This window comes from Centroberyx affinis, unplaced genomic scaffold (genome assembly GCF_046629955.1).
Source record: "Centroberyx affinis isolate AG114_WGS23_722 - 3 ecotype Tasmania unplaced genomic scaffold, CSIRO-AGI_Caff_v1 ptg000225l_1, whole genome shotgun sequence".
Lineage (NCBI taxonomy): Eukaryota > Metazoa > Chordata > Actinopteri > Beryciformes > Berycidae > Centroberyx > Centroberyx affinis.
Genome location: NW_027278912.1, coordinates 82,690 through 106,781, shown reverse-complemented (window position 1 = coordinate 106,781; position 24,092 = coordinate 82,690). Strand labels below are relative to the sequence as shown.

General features: G+C 44.6%; 2 protein-coding genes across 2 annotated transcripts in view; both read right to left on the bottom strand.

Annotated features, from left to right (window-relative positions):
- Positions 1-258: 258 nt before the first annotated feature.
- Positions 259-6,698, bottom strand: LOC139663464 (probable peptidyl-tRNA hydrolase 2). Its single transcript, XM_071542149.1, has 7 exons — positions 6,532-6,698; positions 5,230-5,343; positions 4,311-4,382; positions 4,123-4,197; positions 3,622-3,719; positions 2,745-2,859; positions 259-1,946 (listed from the first exon to the last, which is right to left on the bottom strand). The coding sequence occupies exons 2-7, from the start codon at positions 5,335-5,337 to the stop codon at positions 1,860-1,862; spliced, it is 555 nt and encodes a 184-aa protein (XP_071398250.1). The 5' UTR covers positions 5,338-5,343; positions 6,532-6,698; the 3' UTR covers positions 259-1,859.
- A 3,035-nt stretch (positions 6,699-9,733) lies between these two features.
- The window catches only part of LOC139663455 (plexin-B1-like), a 78,330-nt gene continuing 63,971 nt past the window's right edge, over positions 9,734-24,092 (bottom strand). Inside the window, exons 13-39 of the mRNA XM_071542137.1 lie at positions 23,567-23,701; positions 23,337-23,459; positions 22,453-22,546; positions 21,681-21,847; positions 20,646-20,797; positions 20,367-20,472; positions 19,770-19,906; positions 19,307-19,483; positions 18,978-19,191; positions 18,572-18,814; positions 17,264-17,443; positions 16,955-17,103; positions 16,544-16,644; positions 15,681-15,898; positions 15,390-15,568; positions 15,206-15,272; positions 14,303-14,449; positions 14,033-14,198; positions 13,251-13,354; positions 12,960-13,044; positions 12,631-12,797; positions 11,816-11,976; positions 11,534-11,681; positions 11,326-11,390; positions 10,953-11,028; positions 10,156-10,230; positions 9,734-9,865 (exon numbers count right to left, since the gene is read on the bottom strand). Of these exons, the coding sequence (XP_071398238.1) occupies positions 9,761-9,865; positions 10,156-10,230; positions 10,953-11,028; positions 11,326-11,390; positions 11,534-11,681; positions 11,816-11,976; positions 12,631-12,797; positions 12,960-13,044; positions 13,251-13,354; positions 14,033-14,198; positions 14,303-14,449; positions 15,206-15,272; positions 15,390-15,568; positions 15,681-15,898; positions 16,544-16,644; positions 16,955-17,103; positions 17,264-17,443; positions 18,572-18,814; positions 18,978-19,191; positions 19,307-19,483; positions 19,770-19,906; positions 20,367-20,472; positions 20,646-20,797; positions 21,681-21,847; positions 22,453-22,546; positions 23,337-23,459; positions 23,567-23,701 (3,741 nt within the window). The 3' untranslated portion in view covers positions 9,734-9,760. The remainder of the gene's footprint in view (positions 9,866-10,155; positions 10,231-10,952; positions 11,029-11,325; positions 11,391-11,533; positions 11,682-11,815; positions 11,977-12,630; positions 12,798-12,959; positions 13,045-13,250; positions 13,355-14,032; positions 14,199-14,302; positions 14,450-15,205; positions 15,273-15,389; positions 15,569-15,680; positions 15,899-16,543; positions 16,645-16,954; positions 17,104-17,263; positions 17,444-18,571; positions 18,815-18,977; positions 19,192-19,306; positions 19,484-19,769; positions 19,907-20,366; positions 20,473-20,645; positions 20,798-21,680; positions 21,848-22,452; positions 22,547-23,336; positions 23,460-23,566; positions 23,702-24,092) is intronic.

Sequence of the window (24,092 nt, the reverse complement as noted above, 5' to 3'; positions counted from 1 at the left end):
ATTTTACAACGGTTTCCAAAATGACTCCGCCACAGAACTGAAGACCAGGGCTATCCGTTTTCTAATCGCTTTTTTCGAGCATGTTCTCTGGGTGTTGCTCGGTTAAAACAGGATTAGCTTGATTTAAGAGGGCACGTCATGAGATTTCTTGTCGAAGGACAGTTTCCAAGTTTCCCAGCAAACATTCTCTGGCAGACCAAGGCCGTATTTCACAATGCTGCCATTATACTGCGGTGAAAAAGCAATGTCATATCATAAGGCCCGGCTAGCCGAGCACTGCACCATAGCACTACTCAACCCTCCCCCACGCGGGCAGCACTCACAGTCATGTAACGCATCCATTTCATTTGCATAGTTTGTATGCTAGTACCTGTAGGGTAAAAACACAAATCAGCTTTATCAGTTGGTCTGGAGGCATTTTAATTGTCTCCATGGTCTGAAACACTCAAACAAATGATGGTATAACACAGGAGGTATCAAAGTTTGTACATGTTATTAAAATGGATACGGCTATGGGATTCCCATGGTCTCTTAGCATATATACATTTCATATCGCATGCGTGACACTGCCATTTTTTTTTAAAGATTTGTGTTAAAAATAAAATACAATCTACATTAGGGTAAGACTTGTGGAGTGGCATCTCATGCCCACAAAGTAGTATTATGTGCTGCAAATAAGGACATGGGGACACACAACAGCTCATACATTGACTATTATTGTGCAAGACTTTTTACCCAGTCATCACAATTGTCATACACACATTCTTTAGCAATACATTTCTGCTCTCCCAAGTTGTAAAGTTTACAAAATTCACTATTGTAAACCAGCCTTTATCCACCATAGGTAGTCAGAGTGCATAAAGTTGGGCCCAGCACAGGCCTTGACCAAGTAGCAATTTTCACTCCAACAACATTCCTCACTCACCCTCAAATTCTACCATGAAATCCAGGAATTATAACTGAGAGAAGCTCAGAAGAGAAGAAGTTTTTTCTTTTGCATAAAGAAAAAACAATGCAACAAAGTCCAGTAACTGTACAGAACGTTAAGGATGGCACACCACAGATTATACAGTATATGGCCTTAACAGGCATATGTAAACAAAATATAGCCATTTAACAATAAGTAATGTTATTGATTCTATAGGATAGGGATCTTTGGGAGAACAGTTGCATACAGACACAATATCATTTAAACATCAAAAATGAATGTTCACATATCATCAGTTAATCGGTTACCCTTCACTGAGGAGTAGTAACTTACTTCCACAGGGAGATCCTACATCTGTTATGGGTTTTATTACAATTATATAATGTGTTACAATACGTTGCTCCTTGAAGAACAATAACAACAATATTGGACAACCACCAAAATGCTATGTTCTATGCTTGCATTGTCTCCTTCATATCTGAAACTGGGAAACTTAACAGATGAGATGGGTTTTAAATTAGTGTTAAAACTTGGATATGGCTCTCCTCTATATAGATGACCTGCCTCTAACACTAGCCAAACTAAGTCCCCGTTTGAAAAAGAGAAAGGTCAACAGGAAAAATGTGTTTAACTGCCTTCAACTCGTCCCTCTGTGAGGAACCGGTCCCTTTCCCCTGCTGCTCTCAGTGGCCGACTCAGCGGCTCAGACAAAGAATGAAAGGGGGGAAAAAAATGGCCAAGTGTGTTTGTCGTCTGGTGTTGGGACATGTCTTGTTTTCCTCTTTTTTTTTTCTTCTTTTTTTTTTGTGTTAAGGTTGTTGTTGCGCTCTTGCATGCCGAGACCCTCCCTGCCGCCGGGGGGACGCCGCCCTCTGCTGGTCGCCTGAGTGGCACTGCAGAGCCGTGCCTCTCCGCTGTGGGGTCGAGTCCCTCAGAGCAGCTTCAGACTTCCAGTGACGTTGTTCACCATCTCCTCCTCGCCCATGATGGCCAGGACGGTGCGGGAGCCTGCCTCCACCTGCCAAAGACCGCCGGGGGGGGGGGGGGTTTAGTACCTGGGTTCCAAGTGTTTGGGGTTGCCCAAATGTTTTCACGTAAATTAGATCCACATTAAGATTTCATCTGACTTTTGTAGTTGAATATGATTTGGTAGAGAGCTGGACAACTGTTTATACTGTAAATGGGGAGATAACACTGGGGAGAAGCTAGGATGAGAATAGATATTCCTATACCATTCTCTTACTATCCTTTCTTCAAATCATTGAAATAACAGTGAAGTTAAATTAGTCCCAGTTTAATTAACTAGTAAAGATTTTTTTTTTATATGAAGTTTGACTACTACTCCTGTAAACCCTTGGTATCCTACATGTTTCTAGTCAATGGCTCATTTAATTAACAATAACAACAATATTGGACAACGACCAAAATACTGTCTACTGTTTATCTGTAATGTTTGTAACACAATTAATATGTCCGGGCTTTGCTCATATCGAGTGCTCAATATGAAACGACAGGTGTATTTTAAAATTTCAGATATTGTCAAATATGTTTTGTTATGGGGAAATTGTGCCATGTAGAATTTTTACCATATCCCAGTCTTGAATACAGTGAGCTCCGTGAGTATTTGCAAAGAAACACAGTCTCACTGTTTGATGTTGAAGCGCTATACCATTTTTCTAATAGTTTCCCAATCAGGTTTAATGGGAGAATTACAGTAGAAGGCAGAAAGAAGCTAGTTATGTCCATGTTTTAGCTCTGTAGCGGGAACACGATGATGTGGTGTGACAGGCATAAAACATGAGTGCGGTTCTCTGACCTGGGTGAGGCCTGCGTCCTGGACCAGGTAGGTGGGCAGGCTGAGGCTCATGGCCAGGGCCTGCAGCTCCAGTAGATGAGCCATGTTGGTGCCCTGGACCACCACCTTCTTGGCTCTGCATCAACACAACATCCACTTACATTTTCATCATCGATGCTGATAAGGGATCAAACATTTATTCAACATTATCGACAGTGTTGACAATTAAGAATGACCAAATTGTATTCCTGTTGTCAATTTGTCATCACCGATACTCAAGCCTATGAAATAGCTTTTGATGCAATATTTTTATTATGACCCATTAAGGCTTCCGCTTGAAATGATTAATCCGTTAACGGTTATAATTCTCAGATTAATAGGTTATCAAAATAATCATTTGCTGTAGCCCTAATGTTGATGCTATCGAACTAGATATCCAGGACTTTTCAATGCAATATGGTTTTAATAGGTTAAAAACTTGGTAAGAGCATCATGACTTTGATTTCTATAATCAGTTTCAACTTCAATAAATTAAGTCATTCCATACAAATTCAGAAAACGGATTTTAAATTCAGTCGTCTGCTGGAACAAATCTCATCACTTTCAATCTAAGTCATTTACACAAACACAAGATCTCAAGTCAAGACTTTAGAAACCTTTTCAAGTCGTCAAAGCAAGTCAAGTCTCAAGTCTTCTCTTCATGCATCAAGTCAAGTCCCAAGCAATTCAAATTGTTACTCGAGTCCAAGTCATGTGGCTCCAATCCCCACCTCTGATACAGGCTTTGCCAAAAAACTGACCTCATCAAGGAACAACTGGATATGAAATAAAGCATATATGAACTAATACCATTATTCAGTGTGCCTGCTCTCCAGGTAACAAACTACACAGGCCTTACCCGCCATGATCCCACTTCCAGGCCATCTCCCTCCAGCTGTTCTTCTCCTGCAGAGCCTGGTACAAACCAACAGCAGCATGGCCGACCTGGGCTGCCACCTGCACAAACACATGGCACATAAACAGATTCATACCTACATGGAAATCTGTCAAGATGAATGGTTGGTTTTCAGCAGTTCTGAAAGTGGGCTCCACAGTTAAAAAGAAAAAAAAAGAAAAGTACATATAATTAAGCCTTGTAGCAGTAACGCAGAGAACCTGGTAGGCTTTTATTCATATTAAGGGGGGAAATGGAAAATTGGAGATAGGCTGTACTGTAATTACAACAATTTGAAGTTATAAAATGTATGGACATCTTAAAAACACCCTGGCTACTGTTTTTGGGTCTTCCATTTCAGCTCCAGGATTTGTCTTCAAGAAAATCTTAGCTCTCTTGTCTCTAGCTGTCTCGGATGTCCCGGGAAAAACATGTACGTTTCGCTTTAAGGGTCACCGTACTGACCTTTCCCACACCCATGGCCAGGTCCATGTTCACCACGAACACCATCTTGAACATGAGGTCGTCGTCTCCTTCCTCCTGAGGGTCAGAGCAGACAGGGAGAGAGACACTGAGCATTGGCTTGGACAAAACTCCAGCAGGCCTAATGTACCAAGGTGTACCTGTGGGGACTAAGGCTATCTTATGGGCACCTCATTCTCCAGCTTGTTGAAGTAGTACATGGCCGCCTCCTCGGCAGACACGTTCCGAGTGTGCAGGAGCGCCTGGAAAAAAATAAAATGTCATTGCTTATTTCAACAAAATCTCAACTTTTAGAACTGGGTCATGCTGCTCACTAACACCTCCCACAGTGTCTTAAGGTGGAAGAAGATTGAAATAGTGGCTACGTTTACATGCACACATTAATATTCCCTTAATATTTGGGATATTCAGGCATTGTGGTTTTGAGGTGGTGGATGTATGCGCCATATCCCTTTTACAACAACCTAGATAAGCCCTTATTCCGGATATGAGAAACTCAGATAAGGCACAGATGACCTTTCAACAGCAGATATTTGTGATTCTGACGCATGTTAACATATTATACACTGGTTATCATAGTCTGTGCAAGCTCAGTAGAACACTTGGCTACCTAAACCATTGGCAGGAGAACAGATAGCCAGAAACTGTGTTTATTCCTGGAAACATGGACACAATCAATCAATTCTTTCGTTTGGTTTAACAAAGGGTTTCTTCATCACTGCAAAGGTGACTGTTTGTTACCACTGCTTGTCAGTCTGCTGCACTGCGCCATGTTGTTAGCCATGTTTATCCAGATTGCTGTGGAGACCTTCATGCCATGCAACATAAAAAAAAACAAAAAAACAATACAGACAAAAAGGTGTTTACGTGCCCCAATAAATCCAAAGATTGAGCAGAAATGTGGGTGTGTTAACTGGGTTACACTTACGGTCTAATGATTAAGACTTTAATCCAATTAAGGTAATCAGATGAAGGTGTTTACATGGCAATTTAGTCAGAGTATTGCCTTCATCGGGTTTAGACTGACTCAGTGTGCATGCAGACGTAGCCATTAAGTCTATGATGTGATGAAGCGGTGTGCTGTCCCACCTGTTTGGCTGCCTCCTCTGGGATGTCCAGCTCTCTCAGCTGCTGCAGGAACACGGGGTTGACATCCTGAGAGCCCGAGTCTGGGCCCGACTGCTCCGACGGCTCCATTCTGAGCTGCAACGGGGAAAGAAAACACTCAACACCTCGCACAGTACTGGACCCAGATGTTGAACGTCAGATGAACAAATGAAATGTTACTTGGATCCACAATGGAAACTACTTGTGCATCAAAATTGCAGTTTAATTATCTGTGCGATCCCTGCATGTATTTGCAGTTAACAGTAATTTGGGTAGAAACAGGTGCCTGTATTCTGCGTGCCTTTGAACACATCACATTAACTAGGTAGCAAATGTAGTCCTGTTCTGTCGTGCATGGAGAGAAACCAAACTCCATTTCAAAGCAGTATTAAAATGCCATTCCATCCGGCATTTTAATACTGCCTTGCGTATAGCAAAAGCTGCGCACCCCTCAGAATAGGATTTGAGACCTTTAACGAATCGTTAGGGTCTTCTGGTAATTTCGGCATACCAGTGATTCACAAAGCAACACTTAATTTCAATAAAAACTAAAATTGTACAATTATTTCACACGCCTCACTACCGCCCTCCATGGTGTGTTTTGGTGGAACAAACATTGTAGGAATAGGAGCTGAGCAGCTTTTAAAAGTTGAAATTTTCTTGAAATAAGTGCCGTTTGGTGTACTGAATGTATGCCGAATTGAAGACTGGCTGGTAACGATTCGTTACACTTTTGAATTCAGGTTCTCCCGTTTTGCGGAAGGTTCGTATTAAATTGACAACATTTTGAATGGATACCGTTACGTTCTCTCCAAGAGATAACGGATCATCATTGGAGCTAAAGCTAACTGAACTTGGATACAAAAGTCGTATAACTTAACATCTAGCGTAACAAAAGAAGCACTGAGTTAGTTGTACAAGAAGACGTACTATTTAGGTGGGGGCTAACTGTTAGCCTGTTCGCTTGCCAACTAACTAGGCAACAACACTCCTGAAATGTCAATGAAAACAAAATAACCACCCGTAACGTTAGCTAACGTGTGCTAGCTTCCACTTAGCGTTAGGCTAATATCTCAATAACAAACTATACTCGCACCCAGCATCAATGGCACCAAAATGCATAAAGTAATAACACATTTCTGGAAGTTAATAAACACAGGTACTCTTCATAATATTTACCAAACAGCTGCTAGTTACTTGTCTAAAGCTAGCAAGCTAACTTAGCTAGCATTAGCTACCATTGGCCGTGTTAGCTAACTTAAGCTAACGCAGGTTACCAGTTACCTGTTCTGCGCAGCTAGCTTGACAGCAGGAATGCCGATGACGATTTGTCTGCAATTTCTGGAGGTCCTCTGTCTTCCTTTTCAACTGCGACAAAACAATTTCTTATTTTATAGAAGAATGACATTCAGTGGGAGATGGGAGTACTGTCTTTCGGCGTCTTTACTCCATTTTGGACACGAAATTGTGTTGGGATTTTACCGGATACCGTCACCCAGTAGCATCCTGTCCATGCAGCAATACAGGGCTCCAACTACAAATACTACAAATCACTACCGTTTCCAAAACCCAAATAAGATCACGTAGAAATGAAAATCTTGAGGGGTTTAATATTAATGATGGTGTTGCTGATGATTATGGTCTCACTCAGAAAAATACAGCACAGATATAATTTTATGAATACTTTATTACATCGCCATCTGTGAGAATTTGCACTCTCTTATTAAACAGGTTAAATCACTACAGTTACATTATTAAATCATTATGTACAATGATATTAACACGCAAAATAAGAAACATCCTTAAAATTGCTCCTTGCAGAGCCTGCTCTACATCGCCGAATTTATACAGCCTAACAACATAGTTACAGTTTTCCCTCAAATGGCCTGCCTCAACCATCACTGGGCTTTCATACCCATCTGCACTGCATCTGCAAAGCATAGGACACAACGAACCATCCATACAAATGAGTCATTAATTGCTTGTGTGTTAAGTACTGTAGTGAGAAACCTATGGGCTACATTCTGGCATGCTGAGGCTGCACCTGGAAATGACACACACCACTACTGAAGGCCCAAAGCTGATCCACCTCACACACTTCAAATAGGACAGCGGTTGTTTAAAGATAATCCTTTCCGCTGTCTCGTCTGTTTTTTTTTGGTCACGAACCACGAAGAAGGCCAAGAGCGCGGCCCCAGTCTTTGTCCTTTAAACGAGTTCGGGCATACATCAGCAAACACACCAGCTCAGATGCGTCGGAAAGCTTCTCTGGTACATGAAGTTTACCACTTGATCACCTAAAATGTGTATGGAAAGCCTCCTTGCTCCAACAGAAACCAGAACAGTGTGAAAAGAGGATGAACTACACCTACTGAACCAGTGAGACAATACACTCCATCAGGCAAATAAAAAAAAAAACAGCAGTGTGCTCAATACATAATCAATTTCCACTAGGGGGGGGGCAAAATGCCAGGTAGATGCCAGCACATAAAGCAGTGTCACCTTGTACAGAAACCAACGATGATGTGACTGCCAAAAATTTCAAGAAGTACCGTGGCCTTGGCTTGGAGCAGAACAAGGTCAAGCATGATTCAACACATTGTTCCTTGTTCAAAACCTAAAAAAAAAAGGAATGTTAAAACAACAAAATGGAAACAGGGATGAATTACACAATAAAACACGGTGGTGCACACACGGATTCCACTCGAGCATCTTCATGCGAGGATTTTTGCTTCGTCTCTCCTCCGCCGTCTTTCCAGTGACTTTTACACTACAGAAACATCAACACGAGCAAGTATAAAAGCAAGAAACGAAAGCAGAAGCCGAAGTAAACCGTCACTCACTCAGTACCTTAAAAATGCCAATCGTTCTCGCTGCACTTTATGACTGAAAAAAAAGCACAGAAATGATCGACTAGAAATGTCTGGATCGGGTGAAATGTGTCTGCGTGTGTGTGTACACAGGGTGTGTACAGGTGCAAATGAGAATGTTTAGAGTTTTGTTACTGTATATGCATCATATGCCACGTATCCTTAGTAGGACGGATATGTGCTGTGCTGCCGTACTGGTGGCGATAGCTGGTTAGAACGTGAGCTGTGGTGCTGAAACGGAAAAAAAACAAAAAAAACAAAACATCCCACCCAAGAGTATTTAGTTGATGCAGCACAGTAGGCTGAGGTAGAGAGTGGCAATAACTTGTGAAACTCCTGTAAGTAACTGGACTCAAAATAAAGGGGATTATAGAAACAAATGCTGTGAAGGTTTCAGTCCAAAACACATTTCCATTTTAGAGGAAAACCTGTTACCTGTAAAGAGTTAAGTAAACCCCCAAACCCACATCTGTGTAAAGCCTGACATCTAATGGTGAAAAGCATGCTGCTATTGGCTAATCTTTGGTGCCAGGTGATGTCACCACCTGTTGTCCTCTATAGAAGATGACATCACTTCAAAAAGATCAGCCAATAGCAGATGGCGTTTTCAGTAGCATGTTTTTTTTTTACTATTAGATGTGAGGCTTTACACAGATTTGGGTTTGGGGTTTAGTCACTCTTTAAGTTCAGTTCTTAATATTTCCAAAACACAGACGACTACATCCTCCAAAATGTAAACAAGGGTTGTACGATAACTAATAATTTATATTCCATAGTTGGATTTACTTTAATATCATTTTGCAAGGGCAGGCGTCATATGTTTCAAATGGCAGATGAAGAGAAATGTGACTCAGGGTATCATGACAGAAAAAGTCACGCATTTCAGATGACTGTGTGGATAGCAGTGTGAAGATGCGGCTTGAAGACCGAGGCCATGTGGGTTACAGATACAGATCACCATACGCACGCACACACACAGAAAGAAAGAAAGGGAGAGGGAAAGACTTTTGACCCCTAACAGCAACGACAAGCACACAAAGGCGTAAGAGAGGTACCTCTTTAAAATGCACCGACATCGCCGGAGAAAAAAAAAAAAAACACACCGGAGAAGGAAAACATTGACATAAAAATCAGTCTTCAAGTCGGGTTAGCGTTTAGACAGTCTGAACTCCAGCACGTCGTATCGAGACGGAAACACTTGAACACTTTTCCTCCAAACTTCAACGAAGAGGAGGAGGAGGAGGAGGAGGAGGAGGTGGCGGGAAAAACGGAATCTCTCGCACCTCTCTTATCGTGGCTCCGGAGAGTACATGGGGGGGCCTAAATTTGCGATGCTCCCTTTGCCGGAAAAAAAAAAAAACAGAGGAGGAGAAAAAAAAAAAAAAAAAGGGGGGGGTGGGGGGGGGGTGCTGAGTTGTGAACTTGGACGTGAATCTTCCAAATCCTTGTTTCTCCAACCCGACCTTTCCCTCCTCAGACAGAAGAGTCTCCTCCCCCCCGGTCCGTCCGCTCCTCCTCCTCCTTACGGTTTAAAACCATGCGGGGTGCGTGTCATTTGATTTGGTCCCCCTTCACCTCCACCCCCCCCACCCAACCCTCCCCACCCCCCCCCCCACCCCGTCTGCCGCCGGCGGGTTCCTCCGTCACAAGTCGGTGACCTTATTCTCCACGGCGGCGGCGATCTGCTGAAGCCGGTAGCCCAGCTGCATCTTCTGGGCCGTGGTGTCCTCCTCCAGCGCGGTGATGATCTGACGGGAGGATGAAGATGAAGATGAAGATGAAGACGACGACGGAGGGATGGAGAGATGAGGAGGAAAAGGGGAAAGGTGAGGGGAAAGGTGAGGGGATAGAGGTGACGAACACAAGAAAAAAGAAGAATCATTATTGCTGTAGGCAGGGATTTAGTGGGGAGTAAACCCACCGGAACTCACTCTACTCACATAAATCTTTGATGAAAGAAGAGGCATGCACACACACACACACACACACACACACAAAAACTAACACAAGCCCGGTTCAGGCTGAGTGATAAACCCACCTGGTCATAGTACTTGTTGATGTACTTGTACAGCTCGTGCAGTGCCACAAGGTAATTCAGCTCTCCTGAGTAATTCTGAAACACAGAGCCATGCAGGTGAGACTTCCCACTGTGTATCGATGTATATTTCCATTTCATTTCCATGTTGCGGACTCTACTGTAGTCAGTGAAAACCAGTGGTGGAAAGTAACTAAGTACATTTACTCAGGTACTGTGCTTAAGTACAATTTTGAGGTACTTGTACTTTACTTGAGTATTTCCATTTTATGCTACTTTGTACTTATACTCCACTACATTTTAGAGGGAAATATTGTACTTTTTACGCCATTACATTTATTTCACAGCTATAGTTACTAGTTACTTTTCAGATCAATATTTTATATTTAAAACATTTGATCATCTTTATAAAATAACTATAAAATAGAATTGTTATAAATTAGACTACCCCAAAGTATAGCTAAATTGTTAAGATTAACTTCACGTTGACAACTTTAAAATGCTGCTTACATGTACATGTATGTCAATAAATCAGTAATAATATTCCAATAATTTATGAAAAATATAACTCTCTAAATGGGGACAGTTTGCATAATGAGTATGTTTACTTTGATACTCTAAGTACATTTTGCTGCCAATACTTATGTACTTTTACTTAAGTAAGATTTTGAATGCAGGACTTTTACTTGTAATGGAGTATCTTTACATTGTTGTATTGCTACTTTTACTGAAGTAAAACATCTCAGTACTTCTTCCACCACTGGTGAAAACGAATAACATGGGGCTCCGGCTCCACTCACCCTGGACAGTTCAGCCAGAGCAGAGTTCATCTCCTGGTCACTGGCCGAGATGGTCTGCCTGATGTCAGCGTAGTACCTGAAAGAAGAAGAAGAAGAAGAAGAAGAAGAAAAACAGTTTACAAAGTGCTCTGGAAATCCAATAAAAGCAAATATCACACTCAAAATATAAGTCAAATCAAGAAGGCGGCGAACGATAAAAACACAAGAATAGGAGGTAAATATAATATAATAGTAAAACATAATAAAATTATTATTCAAAATTAAACTTGTGACTGAACAGCATTTTTGAGGATGCAATCATCAGCATTTTTTGAAATACTGAGCCATGAATATGAGAGACTTTTATGGGCTAGAGCTGTAAAGCTGTACCGACCTTTCTACCATCTGCTTGTAGCGGGGAATGTCTCTGGCATACAGCAGCTTGTTGATGGGGGAATCCTGGTGAAAGAGAGAGAGAGAGAGAGAGAATGGGACAAGGGGGTTTTTGGGTGAAGACGCTCCACTTAACGGAGCTAGATGCACAGTTACGGTACTTGTGACCGCGTGCTGAAGAACCCGGCCACCCCGGCTCAAGCTCTCACCCGTCCCAGCTTGTGTTCGGCGATGGTGCAGGAGTCCATGAAGGTCTGGGCGATGACGGAGAGCACGGCGTCCACGTGGTCCGACGCCTGGACGTCGAAGATGAACTGGGGGTTCTTCACGATGTTGATCCAGAAGCGCAGCGGGAGACTGGAGACACGGAGGAGACGTTAGAATTTCAGTGTTTTATTCCCTCTTTGGTTCCTCTCACTGGCCGTCATTCCACTTGAGTAACAGTAGACCTAAATAGCCATATACCATTATACATGCGTGTATATATATACCTGTTGGTCTTCCAGATGTGGATGGTCTCGGGGTCGGAGATGCCGTGGTGGCCCGCCTGGTCGTCCAGCAGGTCGAAGAAGTACTTGACGGCCAGCGGGACGGGGCGGCTGGTGCTGAGGATCACCGTGAACAGGTCGTCCACGAACTTCTGCAGCGTCCCCTGTGGACAGGGAGGGACATCCAAAAGTGACGATGAGACCCATAGTCAATGAGTGCAGGAGTCAACATCAGTGTAACAACTTGCCCCATACTAATCAATTCTTGAAAGACTGTTGATGGAAACACACCAAATTTTCTTTTTTTTATTTTTGCAATCAGTGTTTGAATTTAACTTTATGGCTCTCCTACCAAGGGCTAGTAAAACTCATTTTTACTGGCCAAAATAGTTAATATACAGTACTGTGCAAAAGTCTTAGGCACATGTAAAAGAAAAACAGTAAAGTGAAGATGCTTTCAAAAATAATTAAATGAAAAGTTTCTAAATATCAAAAAATGCACTATAAAGAGCAGTCTACTGACACACTAATGCAGAAAAAAATGAATAAACATCTAAGACACAATTTATATAAAAACTCTTGGGTGCCTAAGACTTTTGCACAGTACTGTACATCTTTCATAGAAATATGCCACCCTGCATGTTTTCAATGCTTTTTCATGTGTAAAATCAGGTTCTGTCTGTTAATTTAAAACTTGCTTACTCACTCAGTGCAACAGAATTCAAATAAAGTATTTTGAAGCATTGGCTAGAGATTAAGCCTAGCTTGTGTATGTGTGTGTGTGTGTGTGTGTGTGTGTGTGTGTCCCTCCAGCCTACCTTCATGGACAGCAGGCGGGTCAGGTAGATCTCTGGTATGGCCTTGGCCCTCTCTCTCTCCCTCAGGCTCCCCCTCCGGTGTTTGGGCAGCTCCGGCTCCTCGCTGGCCTTCACCAGATGCCACAGCCTCACCCCGCCCTCGTCGGCATCCTCCAGCATCGGCGTCTCTGCAAAGTTGGGTTTTTTTTGTTTTTTTTAAAACCTTTATTAGAGATCCAAAAGGTTTGCTGCTAGTTGCTTAGTTTAGGTTCAGGTATTATAAAAAAAAAACAAGTAAAAGGGATTTGTAGTAGAGAAGGTGATCTATAAAGTGTGTTAAAGGAACTCACTCTCTCCTGCCACGTAGTCGTGGTTGTCGTGGTGGATGTGTTTGGTGTGGCGAGGGACGAGTGCCACCGTCGCACCATCCGGGACCTGGTGAACAACACAAATGATCCAGTAGCATTATACAACCACAACGGCTTATCGAGGAAGTCAAGCCTATCCAAACAGCCTGAAAGATAGCATTTGCTCTCCTTCCACTCCAACTAGTACAGTGAGTCTTTGTGTCTCTTCATTATTCACACCCTGACAAAGCGTTAGAGTAGTGTTAACTGGGTTTGTGAAGCCAGTGTACTGACCTTGTAGTGTTGCAGGGTGTTGAGGCGTTTCCAGTTGCCCTGGACCACAGACGTCAAGTCCTCGTCTGACAGGATGAGGTGGCCAGCGACGCCGGACCTCCACTCTGAACCAAACACACAACAGCTAGACCGTCAGCTCGGTGTGTGTGTGTGTGTGTGTGTGTGTGTGGGTGTGTGCGTGTGTGCTTGTGGGTGTCAACAGAGAGGGATTCAACTTGGACAAGGACAGTGTAAGTCTTTGGCTGACAAAAACACTTTTACAGACTGGATCCTCCTCTTTAGGGATGCTGAATCAGTGCTTTATAGATGTGGGGGTAATTCTAGCTCTGAGACCAAGGTCCACTTCTTGGTCTGCTCCAGGATTAATCCCACATATTGCAGTTTAATGATAATATTTTGATATTTAGATCATGAAATTAGAACAATTGTTGTCTAATTGCAATTATAGCTGTTATCGTTTTGGGGTGGCGGGAGGAGCAATAAGGCCAGATGATGAATTTCCATTGTATTTACATTTTCCTAGCTGTAGGGGGCGAGCACAGCTAGATAAATGTAAAGGGAACACCAGCCACTAAGCTACATTCACACTGCAGCTGTTCGGATTTATTCCCTCACATCTGACAAGGAAATGTTGTCATTCACCTGAGACGACTGTCATACATCCTAGAATAGATACGAATAGATATACTGTATATGATTGGACCATGAAGACCCGCAGTGCGAACGTAGCCAAAATGAACTCTGCATATGTGAGTGTGTGTGTGGCGAGAGGGAGGGCTCACCCAGGTCCAGCGAGTCGGTGTGCGGCCGGTGGGAGAAGGAGGTGCCCTTATAGACCTGGTCCAGTAGTTTCTCTTTGACCTGGGTGATGGTGTCGCAGTCCAGCACCTTGGAGGGCAGCGGCTGGGTCTCGTTCACCCCGCCGCCCTGCATCAACACATTCAGAGTCTGGAGGCGAGGGAGAGAGGAGGAGCGTTAGAAAGACAGAGTTTAGAGTGTGTGTGTGAGTGTGTGTGTGTGTGTGTGTGTGTGTTGCTGTGCGCTCTCCCCACCAGGGTCTTGTACTCCACGTCCTCTCGTAGCAGCCGGTTGTCGTTGAGCGTGTACTTGGCCTTGCCGGTCACGGCGTCCACCGGCCCTTTATCCACCTGGTGCTTTATGGCCCTGAACAGCATGTAGAGAGACTCCCCAGCTGAGTCCTGCACAGGAAACACACACACACACACACAATTGGCAGTGATTCTCAACTGTGCGTCATAGAGGCCCAAGAGTATGCAGGTTTTCATTCCAACCAAACACTACAACAGTGTAGTTGCTTTTTTGCAAATGGTGGATATCACATTTTGGAACGAAAGTCTTCAACTCTTGACTCTAGGAGATTGACTTTTTTACAACAACCTTTACTCTGCATGGGAATATTTCCACGGAAAGCTTCTCTTGGCACTCGACAAATGCCAGTGTTTTGACATTTAGAGTGCACACACTCTGCCATTTAAAAGTTACACTAGCTTGATACATTTGTCTTCAAAGCTCCCTAGCTGGCTTACTCATCGGTTAACTGATGAGTAAAGTAGCCAAACTCAGTCATCTGAATCTGACAAGCAGACATCAAGGTGGATTCCCATATTGGAATGAAGTGAGAGGGTTTCTTTCCAAAAAACGCTCTACTGCAGGGGAAAATATTATATGATGGATGTTTATTTCAGCAAAACATCTTATTTTCTTTAACCTTTATGCATCCAGGGAAAGTCGACTGAGCTCCATACTATAGTGCAGCAACACCCTGCTTCACATTCACACACATCCACACATTCACACTGGGAGCAAATCTTCCAGTCTTCAAGTCCTGATCAAATGTTTCTTTTTCCAGTCATCAGTCAGCTTTCTGAGCCGGCAATCATTTTATGGAGGAATTTGTCTTTTTTTTTTGTGGTTGTAATATTTTTTGGACTGACCCTGAGGAAGGCGTAGAGGCAGATGGACATCCAGTTGGTCAGCAGCTTCTCCACCACCGTCTCCGTCCTGCAGAGCGGGACGACACAACGTCAAACTACATATCACAGCTACACAGTTACACTGCAAGGGGAGAGTCGGTAAAGACACCAAAACAGAGACCGACGCCCTCGTTCCTCCTCTTACCGTCTCAGCATGAGTTTGGGGTTCTTGGCCACATACTGCTCCACCAGGTCGTTGAGCAGGGTTTTGAGGATGTCGGTGAAATACTCCAGCTTGCCGTGCAGCGCCACCGTCAGCAGGGACGCCACGTAGGCCCGGTCTCTGGGAGAGAACGTCCGCTGGCTCTCCAGAGTGTGGATGAACTGGGGGGGAGGGAGGGAGGGAGAAGGAAGAGGGGCGTGAGCGACGAAGGCAAACGACAGCAAATGTTTCACGTCGCTCTATGGTTTCTTTGGTTGTCCCGATGATGACTACCTTGGTGAGGAAGAGTTTGCTGTTGAGCAGGTTGGACAGCTGCACCAGGCCCTGCTCCACCGTCTGCCGGCGGCACTCCTGGACGTCCAGGTCCCGCCGCAGCGGCGACTCCCGGTGGCCCGGGAAGAAGATGCGCTCGGCGTACATCCGGTAGTCCAGGAAGGGGATGCCCGAGCCCACCAGGTCGCTGGACATGTCCATCATCTCGGTCATCAGGTCTGGAGGTGGGACGGAGACAAGAGGGGCCACGGGTTAGTGGGTGTGGCTAGGAAAGGTTAGGGGGGGCGATTTGTTTTGTGCTTGGTTGATTGTGACTTGGGTTAAACTGATATATGGGTTTGCTGACATATGGAGATCTGGTCCACCTCTGATATATACTCTGATATATTATATATCTATATATCACAGTCAAATTTGAATTATGACATACCAAACCTTTCCAAAAGTCTATTCTAACCGTGTCTGTGCCATTTTATCGTGTTGTCCCATATCCATTTAACATTATGCTAGCCACTGTAATTAAAGGACTGAATGATGGGATGCTGAATGCTGAAAGCGGATGGTAGGAACTGTGCTGGGAGGTGAGAGCGGGTAAATATTGACTTTGGACATTGATGACTACTGGCTAAAATTAAACTCGTTCCTCCATGTGGGATCTGAGGAAAAATTTCATCTGGGAGGTTTGATGTAATGGGATAATGTCATAAGGCCAGTCTGAAAACAAAGTGGATCTGTTGGCCCCCGGGAAGAAAAACAAACTTTCTTGTTCTTCCGTCTCTGGCTTTTCCCCGTCCCCTTCTCCTTCCGCTCTCTCCTGCTCTCTCCCTCTTCGTCTCACTTTCCCCTTCTCGCACTCTTTTTACCTGTGAACTCTTTCTTGCAGCGGTCTCTCACACTGGTTTCCAGGTTCTCCAGTTGGATCTGGACTTTCTTGTAGTCCCTCAGAGCCTGCTTGCTCTTCCTCCTGAAAGAGACAAACGCGGAGAATGAATGGAGGGAGGGAGGGGGCAGGGATGGAGGAGAAGGGACAAGTAATACCCATTTCACACCGGATTAGTCACCCCAAAACTGTGAAAGGGGTCGACCTGGGTAGCTTAGGCTTGATAGCAGGGTCAAACTGGGCCAGAATGCAGAAATGTCTGTCTTTCATGTCATCTTAAAAGTGACAATCCCGATCCCAGGTTTGCCACCATGACCCTGATGTAAAAGGTGCACTCTCCCACATGCACATAAACACACACACACACACACACACATACAGTCTATCCTCCCACCTGTAGATCAGCACTATGATGAGGACGATGAGAGCCACGATGGACGCCCCGACCCCGACTCCTATCTGGGCCTCCAGAGGGAAGGTGGACAGGCTGAGGCTGTCGTACTGAACCTTGCCCAGGGAGAAGTTCAGGTTGCCCATCTTGACCTGAAACACACACACACACACACACACACACACACAGTTAATTAGCCAGTAAAGGGCTTCAAACAGCAGTGCGTGTCACATCGCTACAGATTATGTATTCCAGTTGCTTTGTTTGGAAATGATGCGACTAAAACCTAAAAAAGAACAGCGATGGACTCACGGTGAATTCCGGCAGGTTGTCCGAGCCCTCGCGTTTCTTGCCATTGGGCCCCGGGGCCGGCTGCTGGGGCGGCGGCTCGCAGTACAGGTGGTTTCTGGTCAGGGTCTTCACGGCACACACCCCCTCCCCGACCAACACCACCACCTCGTCCTTACTGATGGCCAGGTCCAGGTTCTCCCCCTGGAAACACACGGGTGGGATGAAAATGTTGAGAAGGGAAATGTTGGGTTCGAACGGAAAAAGGACCTTGTCAGGAGAGAGAGGAAAAGACAAAATCTAACTACGTTATTATAGTTGGGGATTTTTATTTCAATTTCAGTTCAGTTTTTGTTCGTTTTTAGTGTGGATTTGGTAGGTTTTTTATTTGTTTTTGGGTTTTTTTTACAAATGTTTAGTTTCAGTTTAGGTTTTATTTAGTTTCAGTTCTAGCTGTAGTATTTTTGGTAGCTGTAGTATTTTAAAGGTGCAATGGTAGAAGTTCAGAACATGTATTTTGTATATGTTTGCAACAGGTATTGTGTAACACAAACAATGAATCAGAAATTCTATTCAAATGTTATTTACATTAATTCTTCAATAACGTTCATTAAAAATAGCCATCAATTACTGACCCAAAATACATTCTCTTTTTTACCCTGCACATACACAGATTAACACATTTCTAACACATTTCATGTATATTTTATTTTAGTTAGTTTTACAAGTAGATAAACAGTTTTAGTTTTAGCAGAAAGTCTAGTTTTCATTTAAAGTCTAGTTTGCATTTTGATTTCAGTTTCAGTTATGTTTTTAGCACCTAGTTTTGATCTTTGTTTCTTTTTTAGCTATAATAACCTTGCAGAGCACATGATTCATGCTACTGTTGTTCATACTTCCAACACTATGACAAATACCATGACTGCTAACAACCATCTCCAGTTACTGGAAGCTACCAATTCTGTGGCAGCAGGCCTTGATAAACCAGTCTTGGATTCAACTGCTCGTCTTAACTCGTCTTTTCACACATTCTGCTTTTTTCAACCTACCGGTGACTTTTTTTTATTTAAACCAATGGGAAGCGTGTGCATGTGAATGGAAAGCAGCTTTGGAAAAAGATACTCTGTCTGGCTTCTTCTAAAGCAGTGTGGAGCGTTTTCTAAAGTTGAGAAAAGTTCAGCTTTTTAGGGGAGACGTAAGCTTCTTTCACACTTGAAACTATATCTAGTGACCCAGGTTGTGGCAGTGAACACACTAACAGCACCATCATCGCTTCATTTAATAACGCCACCACTTCCACAACAGCCCGTCTACGGCTGGTTGTGATCTGACCTCCAGCTGGATGAAGCTGCCCGGGTTGTAGCGGTAGGCCTTGAGGGGCTCCTGCTGGTTCAGGGGCCGCAGGACGGGGTTGGGCTCGTAGCTGAAGGCCTGGGGGTTCAGGCCGCTGAAGTCGAAGCGCAGGTTGTCCAGCAGGAACTCCACGGTGACCTTTGACCCCCAGACGGAGGAGTCCACCGTGGGAGAGCGGCACAGGATCAGGGAGGAGGAGTTGACCTCGCAGCTCTGGTTGAACTAAGTGAGAAGTGAGAAGGTTTTGCTTAGGTTTTGAAGGGAAATATGTTAGAGAAACGTGTTAATTACCCTGATGTGTCACACAATAACACACCTACTCGAGTGAATAAGGCGGTTTTTGAAGGCTTGAAATCTAACTTTTGATAAACACACTCACGCGGACCTGTTTGGCGGGACAGAGCGGGTCTCCGGGACAGCCGGACTCCTTGCCGGCCTCCCGCTCTCCACTCCTCCTCCTCCTCCTCCTCCTCCTCCTCCTCCTCCTCTTCCTCCTCTCCGCCTGGCTGATGGACTCAAAGGGAGAGACGGACACCACCATCCTGGGCTCCTGCACCACGTCCAGGTTGTGGCCCGAGACGTAGATCCGCCGCCCGCCGCTGCACAGAGAGAAGAGCCTTAAAAAACTCACAGTATTTCCCTTTATGTCTGTCTTATCTTTTAATTATAATAACACACACACACACACACACACACACACACACGCAGACTTACTCCAGGAAGCTCTTGGCCGGCGTGGCGTGGGTGATGTTGGGGTTGTGTGTGTAGTGGTAGGTGGCGGTGTGGAGGTGGCGCTGGCTGCTGCCGTAGTGCAGCGTGACCCGGTGGTCCCCCGTCTTATTACTGCTGCCTGTCACGCACACCACACTGGACTCCTGCACCTGCGGCTCTCTGGCGGAGGAGGAAGAGGGAGGAGGAGGAGGAGGAGGAGGAGGAGGAGGAGGAGGAGGAGGAGGAGGAGGAGAAGGAAGAGGAGGAGGAGGAGGGAGGAGGGAGGAGGAGGAAATCAAAGAGGGAGAGATGAGGGGGGAAAAAAAACAATATAGAATGCGATACATAAATAAATGCGATATTTTATTGGTCGCTGAAGGGAAATTTGTCTTTTCTCTGAAGCATGGAGGTGTGTGTGTGTGTGTGTGTGTGTGTGTGTGTGTGTGTGTGTGTGTGTGTGCCTCACATGTTGCAGGGGACCCCTCCTACGGTGACGCCGAGGTCGGTGGGACGGCCGGTCAGCAGGTTGCGGCCAGTTATGGTCAGGGACGTTCCTCCCGCCTTGGGCCCCCTCTCCGGTGACACCCCCATCACAAACGGGTCCTGGGGGGAGGGGGGGCAGAGAGGATGTTGTAAATTCACTGTTTTTCATTCTTTTCTTTCATTCTTTTCATATTCTCATTTGCTATATCCTGATATTTTTGCATCTTTCATTTATTTTCATACTGCATACATTTTCTGTATATTTTCACATTGTACATATTTACTTATTTATATTCACTTTTTGCCTCAGTATGTTCTACTAGTTATTTTGCACATCCTGCATACATACTGTATGTTTTAATGCTTATATTTCTACTTAATATGTTCTAGTGATGTTATTGTTGTTTGCATTATGTTTAACCTCCATTTGCTCTATTCTTATTCATATCCTATATTAATCTTTGCAATCCTATTGATATTTTGCTGCGGCAACCGCCCTCTTTCCCCAGGGGGTCATTAAAGATTCATCTAATCTAATTGAATCTAATCTGCCTTGATCTAATTGAGTCTAATCTGTTACCTGGTAGCTGAACCTCTGGCTGGACAGGCCAAACTCTCCTCCGCTCACTTCAACAGAAACCTGGCCCACCTTCTCTCCTCCACTGGCCTTGGTCCTGCACACGATCCTGGGGGACAGAAATCACAGTTTGGGGGGGGGGTTATTCCCAAAGTCAATACCCATGAACCAGGCTGCTGAGACAATGCGTTGTCAATGGGTTTTATAATCCCCAATATCGAGAAACTGGCTCCACCCATGAGGGAATCCTTCAGACACACAGAAAAAGCAGCTGGTCTGTACCTGGAGGAGACCTCGTAGAGGCCGGGGATGACGGTGCAGGGAACCCCGGCTATCGTCACCGAGTGGAGGATGTCTTCAGCCTTCTGGCCCAGGTTGGAGCCTGAGATGGTGACCACCGTCCCCCCTTCCAACAGGCCGGACAGCGGCTCAATCTGAGGGAAGACGGGAAACGGTTTACTTACTTTGGATGAGCGGAGTAGTTTTGGCTATATATTCGTCAGTTCTTGGCTAATGAGCAAAAAGACAGATATCTATTGTGTGGACAACTTGAGTGATCAGGTGGGAAATAGATAGCAACACATAAGCACTATATATGATTAAACTGAATAAGTCTGTACAGTCTCTTGTGGAGCTTTAACAACCTAGTAAGCGATTCCTCAGAGTAACAATGACATACAGGCACATAGAAACTAGATGGAGCTGGAGAGTTGCTAGGAAAAGTTCCCCAGACCAGAGGAAGTCCTGGTTGCATCAAGACGATACAAACTGACAAGAGTCGTAAAGTAATCAATCTGTAAATCTGTTAACTGCGTAAATGGGTATTTGTAATTGTAGCATGAGGATTGTCCTTGGAACACTTGGCTTCCAATCCCAGAATTTCGGTTTTGCGTATCACAGTTTTACAACTGAGACTTTTCAAAATATTCAGCTTGCCTAAATTTATCTTTGCTTTGGGGAACACACACTACCCAAGATTTAACCCCATGCAACCTCCCAATCTGGCGAAAACACAAACTCCCACACTACTGCAACACACAACCAAACCAGACACGGGAAGTAGAGCCCTTTCTGTATTTTTTTACTCAACTCTCATTGGCTATTGCCGGTCCCTATTCAGTTTTTAGTGGTTGATTACAAATGACAGGAGGACATCAAGACTTGTACAGAGTAAATTCATAAAAATCAAACATTAAGAAAAAAAAAAAATGGTGAGGCAAGAGGTTAAGTCCCGTATTAACATTACAAGATCATCTGTATGAAACACAAATCGCGTGTCCCCGACGGTTAGTGAAGAGGTGGCGGGGCTGTACTCACGGTGTGTATGACCGGGGCGGGGCAGGTCTGCTCTATGGGTTCGCCGCAGGAGTCTGAATACAGGCAGCTGGCCTGAGCGCCGCCGCACCACACGCAGCCGTACTTCTGGTCCGCCGTGTGGCAGCGGCTACAGTCTGACCGGCCCACCGCACAGTTGTACAGAGTCACTGGGGTGTAGAACGGACAGAGAAGAGGGAGAGATCAGCATAATACAGCGTTGAAGCGTGTATCAGTGTACGCAAAACAACTCCCGCACACACACACACACCCACGCAAGCAACAATGATAACTACACAGGTACAGTCAGTTCTTCTCAGAGGATACATAGTGTACTGCCCCAGACGTTCACAAATGTGACAATATCATACCTAAGAGAGAAATACATGTACTCCACCCTCAGGCGTGCAGGGAGTGAGTGGGCGAGAGAGAGAGAGAGAGAGAGAGAGACTCCATAGAGAGCACTGAGAGTGTGTTAATCTGTCGATCGCTGTTGTGTCCTTGGGGGGGGGAGGGGGGGGGGAGAAAAGCTGTCTCGGAGGACTTTAGCTGTATGTTGAGTGCAGAAAAACAATAACCGCTAAACTAATTGGCGTGCCCAGAGGGTTCGGCTCTGAGTGATAACACAGCTGCCGGTCCAGGCCGAAGCTCGACCTGTACCTGCAGCTGGGGGGGGGGGGGGGGGGGGCGATGCACACCGGCCTGCAGGAGAGACGAGACCGGAGCAATTCCAATACGGGATGAGACGAGAAGAGAGAACCGGTGTTGACCTCACCGTATAGATCGGGAGCGCTGTCCACATGGAAGGTGTCCCTCCTCTTCACGTACACCATAGCGTTGTATTCCTCCGCCAGAGCCGAGTACGAATACTGGGGGAAAAAAACACAACGGGATGGTTTCATTTTCAAAAGGAACTGTGTATACTCAATACACGAAGAGGTGTCCACCATGTGAAAGATATGATATCACCGTGATTTCGCGCTTATGCACTGCTGCACTTCTTTTAAAATGTTGTATTTTACTTGATTTTATGCATTCTATGTACTCTATTTCTTAACTTTATTTTTATAATTTTTCAGTGGGTTTCATTTTCCATCTTATGTTATGCTCATTCTATGTCTATTTTCATGCATGTCATTTCTTTGTTGTAAAGCACTTTGAGCTGCATTTCTTGTATGAAAGGTGCTATACAAATAAAGTTGTATCATTATTATTATTATTATTATTATTATTATTATTATTATTATTATTATGATATAATAAACATAACCGGTTATGCTAATGAGGGCATTCATTAAGCTAATTAATGCATTAATTGGCAAATATATCTGCGTCAACATACTTGTCTTCACATAACACATGGGCAGTATTAATATGAACTCCGTATCTTAAAGTATTAAGGGGTTATAGGGAGTTTTTCCTCATTAATATGCAAATTTATGCAGCCAGGTGGTCCAAAATCTACTCCGGTGGAACCTGTGGTGTAAGTATGACGTTTCCATCATGTATTGGTCTGGAGTTATTGAGTTGAGTCGAGTTAAAACAGATGTACAGCAGACTGAAACTGAACTAAATTTAGCTCGAATCGGCATAATTCTGCATCAATTACAGCCAGAGAATTAATTTTGTAAAATACTGAGCGACTACAGGATGTCAGACCTGGTGTAGTTGACAGGTGATGTCGAAGACGGAGGGATTCATCTCGTCCATCTCCACGTAGGCGTCCACCACCACCGTCCGCCCCTCGATCACCAGCACACACTCGTAGTCCAAGTCTTTGTCCTGCACACCGCAAAGCCAAAGAGCGTTCGTAGAGTCTTCAGTTGTGTATCGGGGTGTGTGTGGATTATGGGTGTTTGTGTGCAGTAGTGTGTGGGACTGTGTTGTACCTGGTAGAGGTGCAGGTTGCGGGCCAGCAGGGTTATCTTCCTCTCCACTCTGACAGGGAGCAGCGGTGAACCCTGGACCTTCTCTACACAGGGACAAGCTGAGGAACCCCAGCTCACGTAGGAGCCCTCGTCCCCCTGTGTCCCCCGTGCACACACACACAGTTTTAGGAGGTTAAACACACACACTCAATTCCTCTCTGTCTCACTCTCTGACTACATTTACACCCGCACCAATATTCCCTTATAATGCAGGATACTCAAGTATTACCAGTAACACCACATCCTGTTTACAATAACCCAAATAAGCTGCATAAGGTAGCTGGGATATTCTTGTATTATCTAGGATAAGGAAGCATGTAAACATGGTATCCTGTTAGCTGTTGGTTTTCAGACCAGGATTCTAGACCAGGATTTGAGCCAGTATCAGAAATACTGTGCGCATGTAAACGTAGCCACTGTCTCTCTCTTTTCCTCGCGCAAAACACACCCAGGATCCTTTCAAAGAAAAATGCCCATTTTAAAATGA

Excerpts from the sequence above, each read along its gene's own strand:
- LOC139663464 (XM_071542149.1), bottom strand. The coding sequence starts at position 5,337 with ATGGAGCCGTCGGAGCAGTCGGGCCCAGACTCGGGCTCTCAGGATGTC. Across the intron at positions 4,198-4,310 it reads TCAACAAGCTGGAGAATGAG|GAGGAAGGAGACGACGACCT; the intron begins GTGCCCATAAGA and ends TCTGACCCTCAG. Across the intron at positions 3,720-4,122 it reads TGGCCATGGGTGTGGGAAAG|GTGGCAGCCCAGGTCGGCCA; the intron begins GTCAGTACGGTG and ends GTGTTTGTGCAG.